At 47.4% G+C, this 20,668-nt stretch overlaps 5 protein-coding genes across 5 annotated transcripts; 2 read left to right on the top strand and 3 right to left on the bottom strand.

The window, feature by feature from the left end:
* Positions 1–64: 64 nt before the first annotated feature.
* Positions 65–703, bottom strand: HD556DRAFT_1314120 (uncharacterized protein; the record flags this gene model as incomplete). Its single annotated transcript, XM_041300884.1, has 3 exons — positions 65–153; positions 206–419; positions 644–703. Coding segments are annotated over 3 exons (363 nt in total), but the record flags the coding sequence as incomplete, so codon positions are not given.
* A 10,585-nt stretch (positions 704–11,288) lies between these two features.
* HD556DRAFT_1531486 (uncharacterized protein) lies at positions 11,289–12,703 on the bottom strand (the record flags this gene model as incomplete). Its single annotated transcript, XM_041309496.1, has 6 exons — positions 12,201–12,703; positions 12,024–12,154; positions 11,821–11,967; positions 11,606–11,767; positions 11,366–11,554; positions 11,289–11,309 (listed from the first exon to the last, which is right to left on the bottom strand). The coding sequence occupies exons 1-6, from the start codon at positions 12,559–12,561 to the stop codon at positions 11,289–11,291; spliced, it is 1,011 nt and encodes a 336-aa protein (XP_041153152.1). The 5' UTR covers positions 12,562–12,703.
* Positions 12,704–12,731: 28 nt separating this feature from the next.
* On the top strand, positions 12,732–14,548 carry HD556DRAFT_1249487 (uncharacterized protein; the record flags this gene model as incomplete). The annotated part of the gene is made up of 5 exons (XM_041298852.1): positions 12,732–12,891; positions 13,069–13,588; positions 13,646–13,991; positions 14,049–14,440; positions 14,494–14,548. 5 exons carry the CDS (start codon positions 12,732–12,734, stop codon positions 14,546–14,548), a joined length of 1,473 nt encoding a protein of 490 aa, XP_041153151.1.
* A 2,053-nt stretch (positions 14,549–16,601) lies between these two features.
* HD556DRAFT_104803 (uncharacterized protein) lies at positions 16,602–17,723 on the bottom strand. Its single transcript, XM_041295990.1, has 2 exons — positions 17,030–17,723; positions 16,602–16,971 (listed from the first exon to the last, which is right to left on the bottom strand). Exons 1-2 carry the CDS (start codon positions 17,467–17,469, stop codon positions 16,716–16,718), a joined length of 696 nt encoding a protein of 231 aa, XP_041153150.1. The 5' UTR covers positions 17,470–17,723; the 3' UTR covers positions 16,602–16,715.
* Positions 17,724–18,512: 789 nt separating this feature from the next.
* On the top strand, positions 18,513–20,642 carry HD556DRAFT_1249486 (uncharacterized protein; the record flags this gene model as incomplete). The annotated part of the gene is made up of 3 exons (XM_041298851.1): positions 18,513–18,620; positions 18,697–18,996; positions 19,047–20,642. 3 exons carry the CDS (start codon positions 18,513–18,515, stop codon positions 20,640–20,642), a joined length of 2,004 nt encoding a protein of 667 aa, XP_041153149.1.
* Between the last annotated feature and the right edge of the window lie 26 nt (positions 20,643–20,668).

The following is a 20,668-nucleotide window of genomic DNA, read 5'->3' as shown; positions in this document are numbered from 1 at the left end:
GATATGTCTTTCCTTGAACTGCACCTATGTAAACATCTCATTCTCAACAAGAAGACAAACTCACCATTCTCTCAGCCTCACGGAGAGCATCAATATGTGTTTCTTTACCCCAGAAGTGCTTAATATGTGAGTCCTTCTGTGATGGGTCAAGCACTATTAACAACAAGAGTGAATATAAGGCAATAGTGTTCTAACAAGCACATACACATAGCCATGATATATGCATCATTGTCTGCAGTTCGCTCATAGTACCCACAGATCTTTTCAACAGCTGCATTCAAGGCTGTATGAAAGGGCTCATACTTTGAACTCTCAGAATGAGACATCCAAGCCTTATGCAAGGCTTTGAGAGCTGGCAATGCAAGCTGAAGGGTTGAGCCTTTATCAGACGAGAAACTCTGCTGTACATTATCAGCATGCTGAGCAAACAGTCAGTGACAAGAGAGACATATCAGCACATAACACACTGCAAGAAGAGATGTGAATAGCTCCACTCATTTCCACTCATCATTATTGAGCCTCAACTGGTCAATTTTTGCACGCTTTGCAAGGTTAGGCTCTCGAACACCAAGTTCATATACAAAAGTGTTGACAAACTGATGAAACATTAATGTCATGTCAGTGTCAAGCTCATAGCACATACAGGTTTCATCTTCTCCACACGGTTGAGCATAACATAGGTTGATGACCAGCGGACAGGCATATCAAGCAAAAGCTGAGAGGTGACAAGGCTCGTACTCGGAGGACGGGTCTGGACATCCTTAAAAAGCTGTTTTCATTGCGCAGAAGATCGTGCCTTGATGATGTTAAGGTCGTACTCTCGTAGGATTGGATCTGAAGGACTTCGGCCTCAGCTCGTATGCTGTGCCCCTTTCCCAAGTACTGTCCCTTATTTCAAAGACTTAACGATAACGCGTCCGAAGGTCCGGACGAGTCTCGTAGTTATATCCGGATGACTTCCGGATATCGGAAACGCGTTGTCATGCATGATATGGATATCATACATGGACATATTCATATATATATATATATAAAAGCCTACAGCAATCAAGCCTATTAGCTTTGTCCATGGGAGGCTTGCTTAGAGGCGATATATAGGAAGTTGAAGAAAAGAAGCAGAAAGACTTGAGTAATTTGTATTAGGATCTGGTTTAATTTTGTTTGCTGAATGTCTGAAGACTGTGTTTCTTACATAATCTTTTTCATTGGTCTATGATTGCAATTGTTTATCCATGTTTCATATTTATGAGTTGTTTACGTTCATCATGTTAGTTTTCTCTTCTAGGGAAAAACTTACATAATGAGTTCACATGTGATTATTCAGAAATTGGCAAGATCAAGCTTAGTCAAATCTGATGACTCATGAACTCTCTTTCTCTGCTCAATTTGTCGTCTAGCACCACTATTTGCATATTGGTGATCAGATCGATCGGACTGAGTCAGTTCTATTTTTATTTTAATAGTATACATGTAATATTTGATTACAAATAAGTGGAGCAGGATATTCCAGATATTCATTTGGCACCTAGGTATCTTTCCCACGCCAAATGTATAAAAGGAGGGCCTCTTCTCCACTGAATAGAAGGAGATTTTCCACTTTATCTGTCTCTCACAGAGGAGAATTCCCACTTCACCTGTCTGTCACAGGAAGTGCAAGGGACCAGTATTTCCCTCAGTTAGTCTACACTAAGATTAGGTAATCTTAGTCTTGTATTTACTCACTATTGTTAGACTCCAGCTAGTCTAATCACTTGTATTTAGTTATCTAGTCCTTAGGTGGTCTAGATCTGTTGTATTCTTGTTGTGATTACATCAGCAAGGATTTGTCTGGGAAAAGCTTAGTCAGCATTCCCATCTTTTGTTTGCAAGACCTTTCAGCCACAGCCTGAGGTCCAGCTTAGTCATAGGTTCTCACATCCTTCCAGCTTGAAGTATCTTTGTGTTCAGCCTACTCATTTAGGATAGTTTCTTATATCACTGTCCATTACCTTCTTCAATATATTTCAGTGACTCTCATAGGATTTTACCTATACTAGTCATTGTCTATCTTATTTCAGCAGTCCATCGCTTCAACCAAACGACCGACTGTATAGTCTTGCCTCCAACGAACAGCACGTTATCAACCGAGAAGTAGAAAATCCGTTGACCGTGTACTTGAGGAGTTGGCAGCTTTTGTCTTATCAAAGTGTAGTTGTGGTGTCACTGCATTTTACACGAAAACATATAAGACCCTCAAGTAACAAGACAGCGTATAAGACTAATCCGGACGGATCCGGACTAGAAACAAACAGAGTATAGACTATATGAAGATAGAGGCGGAGACGTAGACTATCAGAATCGATCCGAAGTCTCAGAGATGACAAGAGTTGTTTAGACTCAAGTCCGGAGGACAGAAAGAGGACAAACTAAGATGATATTCGAACTGAGGTACTACAGGAAATATACATGGGTTTATATACTAAGAGGATAACGGAAGGATCAATAAGCAAAGGTCCGAGGCTATGTACGAAGCATATGCAAAGCTTATCAAACACGAGTCGGAAATGAAGCATAGGATAACGGATCAGTAATCATACCGGTAATAAGTATAACCGAGACACCGGGAAGAGGAAATACCGAATAGGCTGTGTTTAACATTATATGAACAGGAAATGAATTAAGAAGCTTATCGGATATCGGACCGGACGCGGATCTATGCATCGGACCGGACCGGATCTAAGGTCCGAAGTCCAGAAGAGAAGTGTGAATATATGGGATATGACAGTATCCCCCCCTTAGGGCCGATCCCTAGAGGCACAAGAAGCATCGGTCGGACCGGACGAAATTAATGAGATGATGGAGAAGTCGATGGGGGGAGTTTCTGAGTTCGGAATCGGACAGATATACACAAGGTCGGATGTCCAGGATGATTCTTCCTTTCCCACTTTTTCACTCTATAACGCTCTATCGGATATGTCTGGCAACACCTCCGGATCTCAGAAACTGCTAAGCAGAAACTTCTGGAGCTTCAACAGCAAATAGCGGACGCGGAAATTGGCTCGGATGGAAGAAGAAGAGAATCGGAAACGTCAGGAGGCGGAACGGAAACAGGAGGAATTGCGGAAGATTAAGGAGGCTGAGAGTCTTGTAGCAGCGGAGGAGAAAAGACGCAAGGAAATAGTAGCGGAAATGGTGAGTTTCGGATGGATATGGTGGATTTCTCTAACGGATGGAAAGACTCGTGCTATGTCTGCGGAAAGGGACGGATCCTGCGCGCGTTGTGCTAACAGGGGACGGACTTGTCTTTGGACGGATGCAGAGGGCAACGCTCAGGTGAGTCGTCCGGATATTTCGGATCCGGGTTTTTGACGTCCGGATAGATCAAGTCTTGCGATATCTGCCGGAAGGACAAGGCTACATGTCCCGGAACCCGGAACTGTCAAGGTGTCCAAGGGCAAGAAGAGAAAACATGCTGCCGGATCTCCATCTCCGAAGGGCAAAGGTAAGAAACGCCAGAAGAGTCCGACTCCGGAAGATCCGGAAGAGATGGAGGAAGAATATGATGACCAGGCTTGGGTGGCCGCGGCCAACAATATAGTGTCGGAACTGGCTGGGACGAACGCACTTTTGGAGAGGAGCATTCAGGCAGCGGAAGGCAGTAGGGCTGCAGCGGACCGGATGAGTTCTGGAATTGAGTTGTTCCTTCAGCAGCAGAGGGAATTTCAAGCCATGCTATTCGGACACATCCGGAAGGGGTTTTCGGACGACTTCGGATCCGGATCCGGAGGATGAAGTGATGGATAAGGCGTCCGGAAGTGAAGATGGCGGATCCGGAGAGGCGGATGGGTCTATGGAAATGTAGGATTTTCTGGTCCGTTTCTGTTTCTTCCTTAAATGTACTTATATCTGTATACACATCATGTACTTCAAAGTTGAATAGGACCGGGTTTGTTCGGATATGCTGAGTGGAAGTCTGATACTAGTTCGGATGTGTTTCCGAGCTCCGTTGCAAGCAACCATGAAGTTTCCTCGTCCGTTCCTTCATATCCGGACCATCGGACGAGGTATAGGAGTTGACATTGTCTTCTCCGACGGTCTAACTTGGAGTCTAGGATTTCGGATATCTCATATTCGGGTTCTCCGTCGACTTTGATCGGAGGCGGGGGTGGTTGGATACGATTAGGAATAGTGTTCAAGGATGCTGGTTCTAATTGCGAGACATGGAAAACTGGATGTACGGAGCGCATGGAATCGGAAGTCAGATGGTGAAGGAGTGTGTACCCGGACGAGCTATGATTTCGAACGGACCTAAGTTCTTTTCCGAGAGTTTCTTGGACGGACGGGTGGAACAGAAGTATTTTGCTTTGACGAAGACCGGATCTCCGATTTTCAGATCCAGAGCGGGTTTCTGTTTGGCGTCCGCAGGACCTTGATATCTTTCTTGTGCGTGGGCCATTTCTTCTCGGAGGAACTGATGTAGTTCGTCAAGGTCTACTGCATAGTCTCGTGCGCGGGCGGAGGAGAGATCACGTTCCAGATGAACGGACAGGTTCGGATGATATCCCTTATTGGCAAAGAAGGGTGATACTCCGGTAGTGGCACTCGGAGCGTTGTTATAAGCGAATTCTGCCAAAGGAAGTAGTTCCGACCAGTTATCCTGCTGATAGTTGCAGTATATCCGGAGATATTGTTCTAGGGTTTGGTTGGCTCGTTCGGTTTGTCCATCTCCTTCCGGATGATATCCGGACGTGAAGTGGAGGACCATATCTAACACTTTTCCTAAGGACCGGAAGAAATGCGATACGAATGCTGTCCCTCAGTCCGAAGTGACATGGGATGGAACTCCGTGCTTGGAAAACACGTGGAGGACGAACAGGTGAGCGAGGTCCGGAGAGGTAATGGTGTCGTGGGTGGGGATGAATATGGCTTGTTTCGATAGACGGTCTATTACGACGAGGATGGCTGTAAAGCCAGATGAATCCGGAAGATGCTCTATGAAATCCATGGAGATGGAATTCCAAGGTTTTTCCGGTATGGGTAACTGCTTTAGCAATCCGTATGGTTTATGTCTCGGAACCTTAGCTCGGCCACAGGTAGTACAGGACTTGACATAGTCCTTGACATAAGTACGTATTCCTGGCCAAGTATACTCGTGTCGGATGAGGTCTAGTGTTCAATTTTGACTGAAATGTCCGGACAAGGGGTGATCATGAGTATTTCGGAGGACGCGAAGTCGGAGGTTATTGGATTCCGGAACATATATACGGTTGTCGCAGCGGAGGAAACCACTATTGTCTACCGTCCATCTCGGATCCGAAGGTTCCGGAAGATGATTGGACGCGATAGGGTCATTGGGAAGTGCGGTCAGGATGTCTTTCCGGAGCTGGTCGATATCTATCAGAACGGCTGCCCTAAGAACCGGAGTTGCTAAGGTTGAGGCTTGTAGGGACGAAGCTAACTGTTCCGAAGTGAATACCGGACGGAAATTATGAGGGTTAACTCGAGCGTAGTCCTTATCCCCCTCTTTAGGGTAGACGTCCCAGCGTCTAGTAAGGGAATCCGGTTTAGCTCCGAGTTTTCCGGGACGGAAACGGATGACAAGATTGAACTGATGGAGGAATTCCGACCAGCGGGCCTGACGGCGAGAGAGGAGTTTTGTGGTAGAGAAGTACTCAAGGTTCTTGTGGTCCGTGACAACGTCTATCGGCTCGGCAGAGCCTTCAAGGTAATGTCGCCACGTCCGAAAAGCTTCATGGATGGCTAGAAGTTCCTTATTGTGAGTGTCGTAGTTGAGTTCCGGAGCGGTAAGCGTCCGAGAATAAAAGGCTACCGGACGAAGCTCTGAGTCCGGACATACTATGGAAAGTATACCGGCTATAGCGTAATCAGAGGCGTCGGTTTCTACGACTATCGGAACATTCGGAATCCAGTGCATAAGCACCGGAGCGGACGTGAAAGCTTTCTTGAGTGTTTCAAAAGACTTCCGACAATCATCGGAAAAGTCCCAAGTAACCCCCTTGCGGGTAAGATGGGTGAGCGGAACTACGATATCCGAGTAATTGAAAATGAATCGACGATAGAAATTTGTGAATCCAAGGAAGGATTGAATATCCTTAACTTTCCGAGGTTCCGGCCAATCGACAATGGCCTGGACCTTCTCGGACGACATGGTCAAGCCGTCCGGAGATAGGAGGTAACCAAGGTATTCAACGGATGTGGTGTGGAACGCGCATTTTTCGGGTTTAGCATAGAGTCGATGTTTTCGGAGATGGAGGAGAACTTCTCGGACATGTTCCTTATGGGATGCAAGGTCTTGGGAATAGATGAGGATGTCGTCCAGATATACGATAACGCATACATCCAGCATATCAGCAAACACGCTATTGACAAAGCGTTGGAATGCGGCCGGAGCGTTAGTGAGACCTTCCGGCATCACCAACCATTCATAAGAGCCATAGCGCGTTCGGAAAGCAGTCTTCCATTCGTCTCCTTCCGCTACCCGGACAAGGTGATAAGCGGATTGGAGGTCGATTTTGGTATATACTTTAGCGCGGCTCGGAGAGTCTAGAAGGTCGGTAATGAGGGGTAACGGATATCAGTCTTTCTTGGTAATCTGGTTAAGTCCACGGAAATCTACACAGAGGCGAAGGGAGCCATCCTTTTTCTTGACGAACAGGACGGGAGCTCCGTGAGGAGAGGATGAGGAACGGAGGAGTCCGGAGGAAATGTTTTCATCAAGAAACTTCCGGAGGGCTGCGAGCTCAACTGCAGATAGAGAATAAATGGTTCCGAGGGGCGGACTAGTTCCTTCCTCTAACTCGATTTTGAGATCGTAGGGACGATGAGGAGGAAGTTGGCTAGCTTTGCCTTTATCGAACACATCCAAAAATTCATGATATTCCGGAGGAATTCCGGATAGGTCCGGAGGATCAGACGAAAGGGTAGCGGACCGGAGGTCTACACCGGTCGGACGAAGGTAGATGCTGAACTGTTCCGATCCTTCCAATTTGCAGGCCCAGCAAAAGGCAACTGCATTTATCAAGGAAATATTGGGGATGGTTTTATCAGCGGAGGTCCCGGATGTAGTCGGAGGAGGTAAATCTTCCATCGGAGGAGGGGTATCCGGAGACGGAAGCGATGTCGGAGGTGTCGAAGGCATTCCATGAGAAGTCGTTCGGAAATCGATGCTGCCCGAAACCCAGTCAATCAACGGATTGTGTAGGGTGAGCCAGCTATATCCTAGAACGATAAAACAAGAAGAATCCAACGGAGTAACGTAAAACGTATCGGAGGTGACTACACCGGACGGAAAACGAATGGGCAAATCTATAGCTTCGGAAATCATATTATTACAAGTACCATCAAACAAACGGAGAGAAAGCGGAGGTATCAGATATGTAGGGATTTTATTTTTTCGGACGAAATCAGAGTCTATAAAACAATGTGAGGAACCACAATCTATTAGAGAAGGAAACGAGGAAATATCAGGAAAAGTAGGAAGAGAAATGTATGGACATAGAGAGTTCGGATCGGAAAGAGAAACAGCGTTGAGACGTAGCTCCGTTGCACAGGTAGAGTCAACGCAACCCTCATCCCGTGCGGAGTCAGGAGGGTTGCGGACTATTTTTTTGCTTCATCCGAAGCCTCCGGTTTGTCTTCCGGAGTGACTACTGCAGCACGGCCTTTGGCAGCGCGCGAAGTAGACTTGGTGCATTCCCAAGCCGAATGGCCGGGTCCGCCGCAGAATAGACAGAGTTTATTATCCATCCGTCTTTTACATTCTTCGGACGTGAGCTTTCCGTCCTTTCCTAACTTGGAGGTAAGGTCCGGAGCTTTAGAGGCAGAGGAGGATGCGGAAGTAGCAGGTTTGTCGGATTTGAATCTCGCGGATCCGGACGGGTTGGAATTCGTCCGGTCCGAAGTGGGTTGCTTAAGTGGATTGGAGGTGGTGGGTTTGGTTTCACGGGCAACTTCTCCCTTCCGTTCCCAGTATCGTGCGTCGATAGTCTGGGCAAGGGTCTTGTATTCGGAAAGGGTAGAAGGCTTACCCATGCGACTGATTTCATCTTTGATACGAGCCGGAAGTCCGTTATAGAATTGGCGTCTTAGGGCACCGTCACCCCAGCCACGGACTTGTGAAGCAAGACGCTGAAACTCAACAACATATTTATTAATGTGTTGTCCGTCACGCATGTGAAGTTGTTCGAGTTGTTGTTCCGCGTCACCAGATGGATCGTGAGGTCCGAAATTGGTTTGTAATTCTAACATGAACGCGGAGTAATCATCCATCCAATCCGGACGATCATCGTCCTCGTCGGATAGGAGGTCCAGTTCGAACCACTCGAGTGCCATACCCTTAAGGTAGGATTGGGCAAAGTTGACTTTAGCCCGTCCGGTACAGAAAGACTTGGGTTTGCTTTGGAAATGAAGCTCGCATTGGACGAAGAATGCACGAAGCTTCCGAGGCTCAGTGCCATCGAAAGTATCGGGTTCGCGGATCTTGACTTTGGAATCTTCGGACGAGATGGGACGACGGTTGTTGCGTGCAAGATTGTCAATGGCTTCGGAAAGCCGGAGCATGATGCGGTCTTGTGGGTTTAGTCCGTCATTTTCGTCGTCATCGTCCGGATCATCATCCGGATTACCTCCGAAATCATTAGGAGGGTCTTCATCATCGGGTCCTTCATCATCCGGAGGTCCTCCAGCGGCAGTACGCGTAGGCGTAGGAGTCACTGGATGCGGACGATTCAAGAGTTGAGAAATACTTTGAGCAGGAACGCTTGAGACACGGCGCTGCGAGAAACTGGTGAAGGCGTTAACTATGGAGGTTGGATCGCGTTGGCTGGATGAGAGTCCGACTGCATGCAGAGCGGCTTGGTTTACTTTAGTAGGAGCCATGATATGAGTAAGTGTACTTGGAAAGGTGTGAGTTCGAATATACTGTTAAGGTCGTACTCTTGTAGGATCGGATCCGAAGGACTTCGGCCTCAGCTCGTACGCTGTGCCCCTTTCCCAAGTACTGTCCCTTATTTCAGAGACTAACGATAACGCGTCTGAAGGTCCGGACGGGTCTCGTAGTTATATCCGGATGACTTCCGGATATCGGAAACACGTATAAGACTAATCCGGACGGATCCGGACTAGAAACAGACAGAGTATAGACTATCCGAAGATAGAGGCGGAGACGTAGACTATCGGAATCGATCCGAAGTCTCAGAGATCGACAAGAGTTGATTAGACTCAAGTCCGGAGGACAGAAAGAGGACAAACTAAGATGATATTCGAACTGAGGTACTACAGGAAATATACACGGGTTTATATACTAAGAGGATAACGGAAGGATCAATAAGCAAAGGTCCGAGGCTATGTACGAAGCATATGCAAAGCTTATCAAACGCGAGTCGGAAATGAAGCATAGGATAACGGATCAGTAATCATACCGGTAATAAGTATAACCGAGACACCGGGAAGAGGAAATACCGAATAGGCTGTGTTTAACGTTATATGAACAGGAAATGAATTAAGAAGCTTATCGGATATCGGACCGGACGCGGATCTATGCATCGGACCGGACCGGATCTAAGGGTCCGAAGTCCGGAAGAGAAGCGTGAATATATGGGATATGACACCCTATTACTAATATGAAAGGACAACTAGGACAGCAAGAGACCTACTAAAATGGATGCTGAGTGGCTGGACACCAAAGGATTTGAGTAGGAACGGCAAGAGGCCTACCAAACTGAATACTGAGTAACTGGACACCGAAGATTTGAGTAGGTAAGCAAGGTACCACCAGGAACAAGGTACTGCTGGGAGCAAGGTACTACAGGGTACTACTGGAAGCAAAATATTGCCGGGGAGCAAGGTATATATAGGTACAGTGCGCTGAATATGGATGGATGAGCGCTAAACATGGATGGCACAGCCCAAATATGTACTGGATGGATGATGCATAACTGTCAGATCCCTGATGCATTAATGATGCATCACACAATGAGCAAGCTTGATGCATCACAAAACTAGGCTACTTAGCCTGTTTTGATGCATTAAAATGACAGTATTGCCTGAGGCCAGTCGCCAATGAGGCGAACATGAATGTGACCTCTAACGACAGGCCAGGGATACCTGCAAGACTATCAGCGACACATTTCAATGTGATCATTGTTTGCCAGACAATGCGGACAGATGGGACAGACAGGACAGATGGGACAGGCCAGACAGGACAGACAGGACAGACAGGACAGAACTATCAAACTCTCAGGTTCCCTCGAAATATTAGAGGTTTAGGAATTCCCGAACTGAACTAGTCTTCTTGGGGGAATTCCCACTATAGAAATATTAGAGGTTTGGGAATCCCCGAACTGAACTAGTCTTCTTCTTGGGAAATATTAGAGGTTTGGGAATTTCCAAGCTGAACTAGTTCTCTTGCTGGGAATTCGCACTATAGAAATATTAGAGGTTTGGGAATTCCTGAACTGAACCAGTATTCCCACTATACAAATATTAGAGGTTTGGGAATTTGATAGAGTGAGGATCCAACAGAGGATTGATCAGACATTTTGATAGATTAGCTGTATTTTGATATTGATAATGATATGGTTTTTGCGCACGACAGGGCTCATAACCTCTTGTTGAGAGATATACGAGCAGAAGCAAGACACAACTAATATTGTTGCACAATAGGAGGTGAGCAATGAGCGCAAATTTATTCGGCACATTCCATAGTGTACTCATTCTGTTCTAAAGTCAGATAGTCCGAATCTCTACTACTCGTCAATGTATAGATCATGTCGCAGGTATGTTCTTTGATTGTCCAGTCATACCTGCTATAACAACAAAGTATCTGTGTAACATGGGGGAAAGTGACTGAATGGGCTCCAAGTCTACTAGTGAGATGCTAGGGTGACAAGTGGGGTCTTCTCTCAAATGAGAGATCAAGGGTGTGGGTCAAGACAGCTACGCTAGAGACTTAGTTGAGAGGAAGTTCTAGGTCAAAACCTAGTAGATTAAAGTGAGGAATACAAGCACTATCCACAGTGCTTATATAGTATCAGAAAGGTGCACAGACCAGGCCAAGAGAGGTAAGTAAGCTGGATATACACAGCAGTACCTAAAGCATTCATGCAAGGCATGTTGATGACATCAAAAATAACAAAGATGAGTGATAGCAGAAATAGATTGATGCGGACAGCCTGCTTAGTGACAAGATAACAAGAATAAGGTAGTACAGACAGCCTGCTTAGTTACAGAAGGGAAAATGAATATAGGGGACTTAATGTCATTGTAACAATCAGTCCATGAGTGAGAGTCTAAGAAGGCACTCTTCCTTGCTAAGACTATTTCCAGGCAGTGATATAGGACTTTCATCTAGAAATGCATCATAAACCTTGTCTATGGCTTCTGAAGCACCACTGAGGTTTAGGATGTGGGAGATGGCAGAACGGAGCACAATGAACATAGGGTTGGGAGGCGGAATACCAGTTTGAGAGTGATCCTTGAATTGGACTTCTGTGAAATCCTCCAAATCAGAAGGGATACTGCGAAACCAGTGTATTTTATATTTGTCCAAGACATCCTTTCAAGGGCATCAGTATCTGAAATTTAATGACAAAAAAACCAACCATACCGTAGAGTCTAAGCAGCACATATAGCAATCAGAAGCATAGCGCAATGTCTGCTCAAGCAACATTCCATTTGATGGGTCATCAATCATCCTAGACATGTCATCTATAATGCTCAAAGGAAGGTTAGTAAAGTGCTTTATGATGTCAATTGTTCCTGCAATGCGCTACAGAACAATCAGCTGGACAGGCACAATAACATGACAGCTGAAGAACATACATTGCCTTCTGGATGCTCTTGAACAATGGATCTTGGGAGGATGTGGGCACCATTGAGCTGTGCTTCACGATGAGTACGGGGATGTGGTGCATTGAAGGTATTCAAAGCTCCAGTGACTGCACATTTATCACCTTCTCGTCTGGTGAGCTAATAACCTTTAAATGAACATTTTGTCAAGAACAAGGTAAGATGTTGCAACACACCAGATCCAGAAAGTGAGAATTTTGTGATGCTGCAGGCACAGTGTCAACAATGACTTTGGAAGCATGGGATTGGGGGGTGGGAGTAGAGAACTCTGATTGTGGAGAGTAGCTGGGTCTGAAGGTCTTTTTGACTTTGCTATCATGAGCAGCAGTTTATGAACAAAGCAAATGACATACAAGGCCAGAGAAGGAAGAAGAACCAATCATGTGCCAACTTTGTCAACTCAGAGGCAGAGGAGTTTGATGCCTCTCCCTTTTGATAGGCCACTAAGATGGCAGCTGCTGCATAGTGTACACCAGTTGACAAACCAGCTTGCTCTGAACCATCAATCATTGCATCCAATAACCTATATGTGCTGACCCCATATGGATAGATTGAAGTCATCGTTGATCGTACTTCCTGGAGAATGGCTTTTGCATGATGCTTTAACTTGTCATTTGTTTCTGGAGCAGTGTCACTCATTATGGTGAGAAGATCTGTTTTGAATGTGTAGTCATTTAAAAGGGTAGGGGTGCTCTCGTTGGAGGTGAGAGACATGTTGCAATTGAAAGATAGAGCTGTGTGCTTGGTAGTCGGTAGTCGAGTTCCCTGAAACCCCTTTAGTGGAGAGGGTTGTAATGACGAGGTAGTAGCGCCAGAGTTATTAGTCAGCCAATTAAAATCGTTCAGACTACTATCGCTCAACAACGGTTCGGTCAACTGCTAAGATGACCGACGCATCCTCGACGGCTTACCCGACGAATATGACAAACTTAACAGATTTACAATTGCGACAAACTATAACGCAGCTCTCAAATGCAGCTAATAATCCTACAAACCAGTTCCAGCACTATGTATCACCCGCACCTCAACAATCAACATCCAAAGGTTGATTTCATTAACTCATACATTCCTCACTGAACAAACTCGTTTCAGCTTACCTTAAAAATGTTCACACTTGGTCAACAACAAATCCGAACAAGACTAGCACCCGTGCTCGTCATCGCACTGCAAAGACTAGTGCTGCACAACCAGTTCTGACACAACAAATCGTCGCTACTCCAGTATACCAACCACCTCCTCAACCGGTAGCACCTGTACAAGTCCCTCCTCCTCTCCCACCAAACCCACCCCGTCATCCACTTCCTGTCGTCTCACAAGCTCTCCACTCCACTTATCCATCCCGCCTACGCACAGGAACAACCCTCCTCGTCCAACCCGTACTCACCCAGCCTTCTGCAGCAGCCGGAAACACAAGAGCCTCCACCCGTCGTGGAGGTATGATCAACTACGCAGAACCAGGCTCAGGAGACGAGTTCCCGGATGCTGGTGCTATCGAATCCGATGACTCTGATTTTGTCGGTAATGGAGGTGTGAGGACAACTTTGAGGACCCGGAGAATGGGAACTGGCATGTCCGTGTTTCACTCAGGTAGTGGTATGTCCACGCCCCAGCCACAACCACAACGGCGCCCTACACCCATGCAGAACGACAAGGGAGAGCTGGATCAGAGCTATTTAGGTTTGATTCCTCCAAGCCGCTTTATAAAAGCCAAACCTGTCGCTCCAACTGCACATGAATATCCGTGCGTACCACTGCTGCTACTACTATAGTATCCTCATTGTACACACACATACTCCAGTGCGCCCGACTTACTTGAAGTACAAGCACAAACACGCGCCTCTCTGGTCCCTATCCGTGTCGAATTCGAAACAGATACCCTTCGAATACGGGACTGCTTCGTCTGGAACTTGAACGAGACCCTCATAAAACCCGAATCATTCGCCAAGGTATTCTGCGCGGACCTCGACCTCCCCACCGTCCCATGGGCAGAAACAGTCGCAAATCAAATTCGTGCTCAGATTGAAGACCACGAAGGCGTCGCTTCCATGGATATAGGCGTAGACAATGCTATCGACTTATCGTTGGATCCACATGTTGCAGTTGAAGCGGGCGAAGAGGTTCCCGAGTGTCGTGTTATTTTAAGCGTGCGCTTGTTCTCCTGGTGATGATGTTGAATTTAGTTACCTCATTGACGTTTACAGATCGACGTGCAGATAGCGACGTATCATTTACTCGATCATATAGAGTGGGACTTGCTTTCGCCTCTGACGCCTGAAGCATTTGCCTCGCAGCTCTGTACCGAGCTGGGGTTGTCGGGAGAGGCGCTGCCGCTCATAGCCCATGCGATCCATGAAGAACTCATCAAGCACAAGAAAGACGCTATCGAATGGGGCGTTATCGGCGGCGACAAAGAAACCGAAGGCATGAAAGATAAAACTGGGCTAGGCCTAGGCTGGGGCCGTACAAAAGGCCCGAAAGTCCTTCAAAGCGTATGGCGCGAATGGACAGAAGCCGAAGAATTCCGAACACGGTTCGAGGTGCTCACAGCAGAAGAAGTAGAGAGACGAGAAATCGAAAAAGAAAGAGCTAGCAGGTACGTGTCTTGCTCTTCACGTGCTATCTACGCAATCATACTAACCTGGGCAGGCGGTTACGTCGCGAGACATCGAAATTCCAGACTACCAGAACTAGACGACGTTAATCTATTCAGACTATTCTGGGGTCTGGATTCTGGATTACACGATCAAGTCATAATCGTAATCACATGAAAAATTACTATACTCCATTCATAATCGCAATCGTCATATGCATTGATGTCGACGCCATCCTTGTCCTTATCGCTTTTTAAAATTACATCCGACAGGCGGTCGCTGTTTTCTGAATCCCCGATTCAGTTCTATCCAGTCATTTTATTGACACGGAGTCGTATTGTGGGCATGCATGATAAGACCACGCACCAAGATCTACAAGGAGATCTGATGGAATCTTCTTCATTTCAAGCTACTGGCTCCACGAGTGTGGTGTTGGTGCTGCGTATGGGGTGCTGGAAGCAAGTACTGCACGCGGCACATATACATAATGCTTGCCTTCTGGACGTTTTCCAGGGTGCAGTGTTCTACGCCTTGCCTTTCATGAGTTAGACGACTGCCTGTTCCGTGCGCTGTGCCCATTCCCAGAGAACCCCGCATTAATATTGAACGGATAGCTATGATACGGCCGGCCCGTGCATGACCGTATTCCCGTCCCATCCCATCCCACAAGTCTCCTACCTCGAAACCGGTTGCATCTGAATCGACATCATGAATCAAAAATCGAAAACATGACGTGACACGGCTATTTCATATCGATGGGCAGAATCTATCATGGACACCCGTGCTAGGGCCATACCCAAAAATTCGGGATCTACGCATACGTGTATATGAGGATACCTACCCGCCCACTGGCACTAATTAGTATTAGCATACTTATATTAAAAGCCCTTTTGGAAAGAGTCGGATGGACAGGGAATTTGGGACGTTGCGGGTACGCATGGTACCGATGTTAATCATGATGGCATAGAAAACGGTGCGGGCGCTGCCGCGGTGAGGCTCGACTCGACCCCGGGCTCAGAACTCGGATTCAAGTGACCATACTTGAGTTAACTTGTGCCCAGACACATTCTGGACCTAGATCTACGCCTGATCGGACTTCAAACCTACGCCCACCGATAAAAGTTTGGGGTAGATAAGGGCCTGGCAGGGGCAGGGAGAACTTGAAGTTTGAACTTAGGTTAAGGGAGATGCCGCTTCACCCCATGGCACCGCAATGAGCCTGAGCTGGAATCTTCTGAGATCTTTACACAGGTTTTTTTCGGCGGTGCAAATTGAAAGTTTTGACCTACTAGGTTTCGGCGAAGCACGTCCGGTCACTCGCATTTCCTACATAGGCTTTGGTCTTGTGGCATTAGTACTTGGCCAAAGGCAGGGTTGTGTTTATTATGACTCAGGCTCCACGAACATGTGTTAATTAGAAAATTTCGAGTTTGCGGCGCCCATGTGCACATGGCGTTCGTCAGCTTCCGGACTGTGCTGTGACAGGATAACATTCACATTAACCTTGCACCCCTACTGTCGGCTCCGAAATCACAAAAGCGTTCGGAGAAGCATAAAAAAACGAGGACCGGGACAAGACAAGTCAGCATGGATTAGTGAATAGCTAACAAGCAGTCTCCCACATGTAGTAGGACGAGATCGTTCCTTCCAGCACGCACGAGCATTTCAATGATGACCAGCAGGTACATTTCGAATTCTACTTATGATGATCATGACATCACGCATTGCGACGGACAACTCCCTCGGAATATGGGTATCATGAATGTATGTTCGTCGTCTAAACAACGAACATGAAGGAAATAAGACCAGCATGATGAAGCGCTTCATACCACAGAACGTGGTGTTTGACTTCCAGAGGCGTAACACAATGTAGCGTGTGGCTTTTGTTGTTCGGTGGGTCATAGTACATCCCGAGATGCATTGTGACGTTGCCGGTTCTCCTTGAAGGCCTCCAAGACATTTCATTTTCGTTTCTCTCTCCGCATAAACGAGGAGTCGAGAGATCCCTCCCGAACGTTCCCGTTTGTCTTTGTGTGGTCGGTTCTCCATTGATAACTCCGAGACGGCTTCATTTTCCTCTTGGCGCGGACAGGGGCCAGGGGAAGCTTTCGGTACGTGGGTATCCTTCCTGGACGTTCCCGTTACCGTTCGTGTGGTCGTCAATGTGGCACTGTAGATGTGTCTCCATCTCCATCAAGGGCTCCGAGACGCTTCATTTCCCTCATCGCGCGGATCATGACATGACGAGAAGCCGTCGCAGTTGCTGGCACTGTGGCCTTATGAAATCTGTGGAGTGCGCATGACGGTGGGGCTGTGAGCATGACTGTAACCATAGATTTTACAGTGTTGTTGGAAACAGTAGCAGCCTACATAGCTTGTCCGACGCTCGCATAGTACGGTCGAGATTTTAGGCATCTGGATGCTCGGAACTTCAGAAGCGGGCCATTGCCAAATACTAAACAGGCCAAAGTTTGCAATAACATTTCTCCGGACGGTAGGACGCATCCTCGTTAACGTGATTCTGGTTCTTGTTCTAGTTCATCAATATTAATGTCAAATTCCTCCTTCAAAGTAGATCACGACTTGCTCACATGTTCACAAATCCGTTGTCTCCTACCAACGCCCTCTCGTCAACAACCCAATGGAACAGAACAGAACAGAACACAGCATACAGCATACAGCATACAGCACGCAAAACATGACTCACAGCACATGACTTACTCTCACTGTCACCCCGAGTCTGACGTTCTGATACATGAAGCGGATAAGGTGTGAAAGGAAGCGCGTGTGGGCTAAGCGGAACGCGTAAACTCCCAGACGCGTAGATTCTAAGTATGTCGGTGTGGAAAGTTGAGGCATACGAGGAGAGCCTTCCGGCAATGAGGAGAAACTTTTGCCACGTGAGGGAGCCTTTCGGGAGTCGGACATCCCGTATTTTCCCAGAATCGGTGGTGTCATCATTAATGTTGCGCTGTAGAACTGGTTTGAGGGGTGCAAGTTCATTTCCGTTTGTGGGGATAATGAGTGTCATACCGTACGGTACTATGAAATACAATCTGGATGCTCGGATGATGGGCTAGTAGCACATTATGCTCTTTGCGTGGATATCTCTACTGGGAGGAATTTGAGCAAGGGCGGATGAGGGGATAGTCCCAGATTTTCCCACATGCGTGGTTGTCAACGTTGTCGATGAAACCTGTATTTGAGTTTGAGTTGAGTGTACGTCTCCTTTGAGAGGGGCGTTCGGCATGTGGGGGGAGCCTTTGAGCATGTGGAGAATTGTAGATGCCGTATTTCCGCACAGCCTAGGATCATGAAGGTCTTTACTAGGCGAGTGAGCTTTACGTAGGTGGGTTGTCGTCAACGTTGACTGAACCGGAGTTTGGAATCTCCGAACACTTTGAGGGATCCGAGATGCCATTCGTTCATTTCGCTCTGCGCGGGGATAGAATCTAGACCCTCGAAGCCTGGGAATGATGCGCCGTGTTCTTTGGATGAATGCCGAGAGGGGGGGGGGGAGCCGTGGAGTTGTTGTCAATGTTACCAGAGTTGTGAGATTATCGTCGGCCTACATTGAAGGGACCGAGATATGGTTCTAGCACATTGTTCGCTGTTTGCGCGGTAAATAATCGGGAACTTTGCTGGGATGAATTTGAGATGTTGTGCAGGTGGATCGTGTCAATACGACAACGATACAAGCAAGAAGGAAACGAACTGAAGGCGCGTGATCTCGGCAAAGGGAAGGGGGGTATGCTTATAGGGCACGTGGCAAAGCGATAAAGGGTCGGCGGATGAACGAGGGGGGAGGTTGGGGTTGATGCGGTGTAGTCGGGGAGGGACATGGTATTCAATTTTCTTAGAATATCGGGGTAAGATAACGATAAGGCGGGGTATTATTATTATATAATAAAAAGTTTATAATTTATTTTATTTTACCGTTTCCACGTTGGACCCCTTGCACGTTGAATACACGCCTCTCTCTACCCCGGACTCCGAGCGACCCCCCATATTACATACTCTAGCGCCTACTTATACTCTGCCTCATTTTTTCATTCCTTCTTCATCCTAACCACAATGGAGACTCAACTACCGCCACCTCCATCCAACGATAAAGTCGCTCCTCGTCCCTACAAATGTCCTTATCCTCTATGCGGTCGTGCTTTCAGTAGACTAGAACACCAGGTAAACCTATCATCCCTTTTTTTATTATTATTCTCTACAGACAACGTGCTGATCTCATATGATCGACATCTTATAGACTCGTCACATTCGCACTCATACAGGCGAAAAACCCTTTGTCTGCACTTTTCCATCTTGCGAGAAACGTTTCTCTCGCTCAGACGAACTCACAAGACATTCACGCATTCACAACAACGATAATTCTTTGTCTGGTGCTTCAAATACCAAAGGTAAACAAAAGGCAAAACAAGATATCTCAATCATAGATGATCACACCGGCCCAGGCATCAACCTACATTCCTTACCTCGCTCAGACCCTCAAGGAACTTCTATCAGAGTAAAGAAGAAGGCCAGAAGTAGAGCAAATAGTGACGATGAGGTTCTTCCATTTCTCTCCTTCATCCAATAAAAATAACCCTCTGATTCTAGGGTGAATCATATGCCCGTCCAACTTCACTGGCCTCTTATGAGCCTTCTCACCCAAGACGCTCACAAACTCATGTCCCAGTTTCATCAAACCCTTCCGCTTTTTCAACTCTATCCAGTCTAGCAATGGATGAGCTTTACGCACTCGAACGAGAAGAGGCTCTCCGTCGCGCAGAATACGAGGCTCGGCATGCAGAGGCCCTTCGCCGTGCAGAGTATGAAGCCCGGAATGCCGAGGCAATCTACTTCCGCGGACGTACATCAAAAAGCGCTTCCAATTCTCCCGTCCACTCAACAATATCTTTAAAGGGCCCAGCAGCTGATGGCTATTTCGGTGTTTCAAGCACCCGTGATTGGAACGAAGACGAAGACATCAGATCTTCAGACAAATTTATGCGAGCAAAAAGAAGAATGAGCGGCCCTGCCTGGCAAATGACTCCTATGTCACAAGACCCCCGCTCTGTCCCTGCACTTCAATCATACCCCGAAGCCCCCAAACCCCGCACCCTGAACTCAACCCTTCATCCCCCAGCTTATCGGCATCTCGTAACACACGAAGATTCTCCCTCTCCTTTGAGTTCCGATTCCGACACTCACGCCGCACAACATCCACAATCACGTCCCACATATCCCGGCCCTGCAGAGTTCTCCCCACCTTCCGGCATCAAAGCTGCAGAATTCACCTTCACACCAAGTACAAGCCCATTTCTTGGCCCACTTCGCACCCTCAATCTTCATTCAACCAACCCATCAAGGGCCCCGTCACCCATCTCGCTACCCCCTGTGGATGTGCCTATCAGCCCTATAGACGAACCTATCCGCCAACGTTCCCGTCGTTCCAGCATCGTCAGCAGTCCCCCAACCCGCGGTGCTTTTTTCCCAGCTTCCCGAAAACAAGGCTCAGGTTCATTCGAGCCGATTCCACATGTAAAAACATACCCCGGTCAACTCTCTCTTGCTGCCCAAGCCCAAGCTTCTGAGCGAGCCTTACATAACCTCCCGACGCCCCAACTTTCAAGTGGGCCGAGTAGTAGTGGAAGCAGCCCTGGGAGTTCTACATATCCGTTGGTGGGGGGCGGGATGTACAGCTCTAAACCAGTGTTTGAGAGCAGTACGATGACTACCAGTCCGAGCGGTTCAAGACCCAATTCGCCCCCCCACCCCCACACGAACCACCACCTCGCATATTCTGTCCGGATGGCATTCGGAATGACGCCCATCAACGCTAGCCACCCACCCCGAAATACGAGCTGGCCGAATTCACATCATTTGGGTATGAATGGGGGTATGGGTATGGGGTTGGGTCTGAAAAGCAAGGCTCGAAGCACGACGAATGTGTTTGTGTCGAGTTCGGTTCCTACTTCGAGGAGCAATTCACCGCCCATTACTCTACCGCCTTTGAATTTAGGTGCGAGTGAGAGTGCGGGTGATAGGGAGAAGGGAGGAGAGGGGGATGGGGATGGGCTTCCGATGGATATGGATGAGGATGAGAGCAGTAGTGAAGATGAAGGGACGTTTATGAGCACGGGTAGTGATAAGAGGAAGGTGGAGCTTCCGGGTTTCAAGGAGTTCGAGGCTGCTACGAGGTCCGGGAGGTGATGTGCTTCCTCCCTTATTGCTTTTGG

Source organism: Suillus plorans, assembly GCF_016647745.1.
Source record: "Suillus plorans strain S12 chromosome Unknown HD556scaffold_106, whole genome shotgun sequence".
Classification (NCBI taxonomy): Eukaryota; Fungi; Basidiomycota; class Agaricomycetes; order Boletales; family Suillaceae; genus Suillus; species Suillus plorans.
The sequence above is the reverse complement of the archived record's forward strand: the minus strand, read 5'-3'. Positions and strand labels throughout refer to the sequence as shown.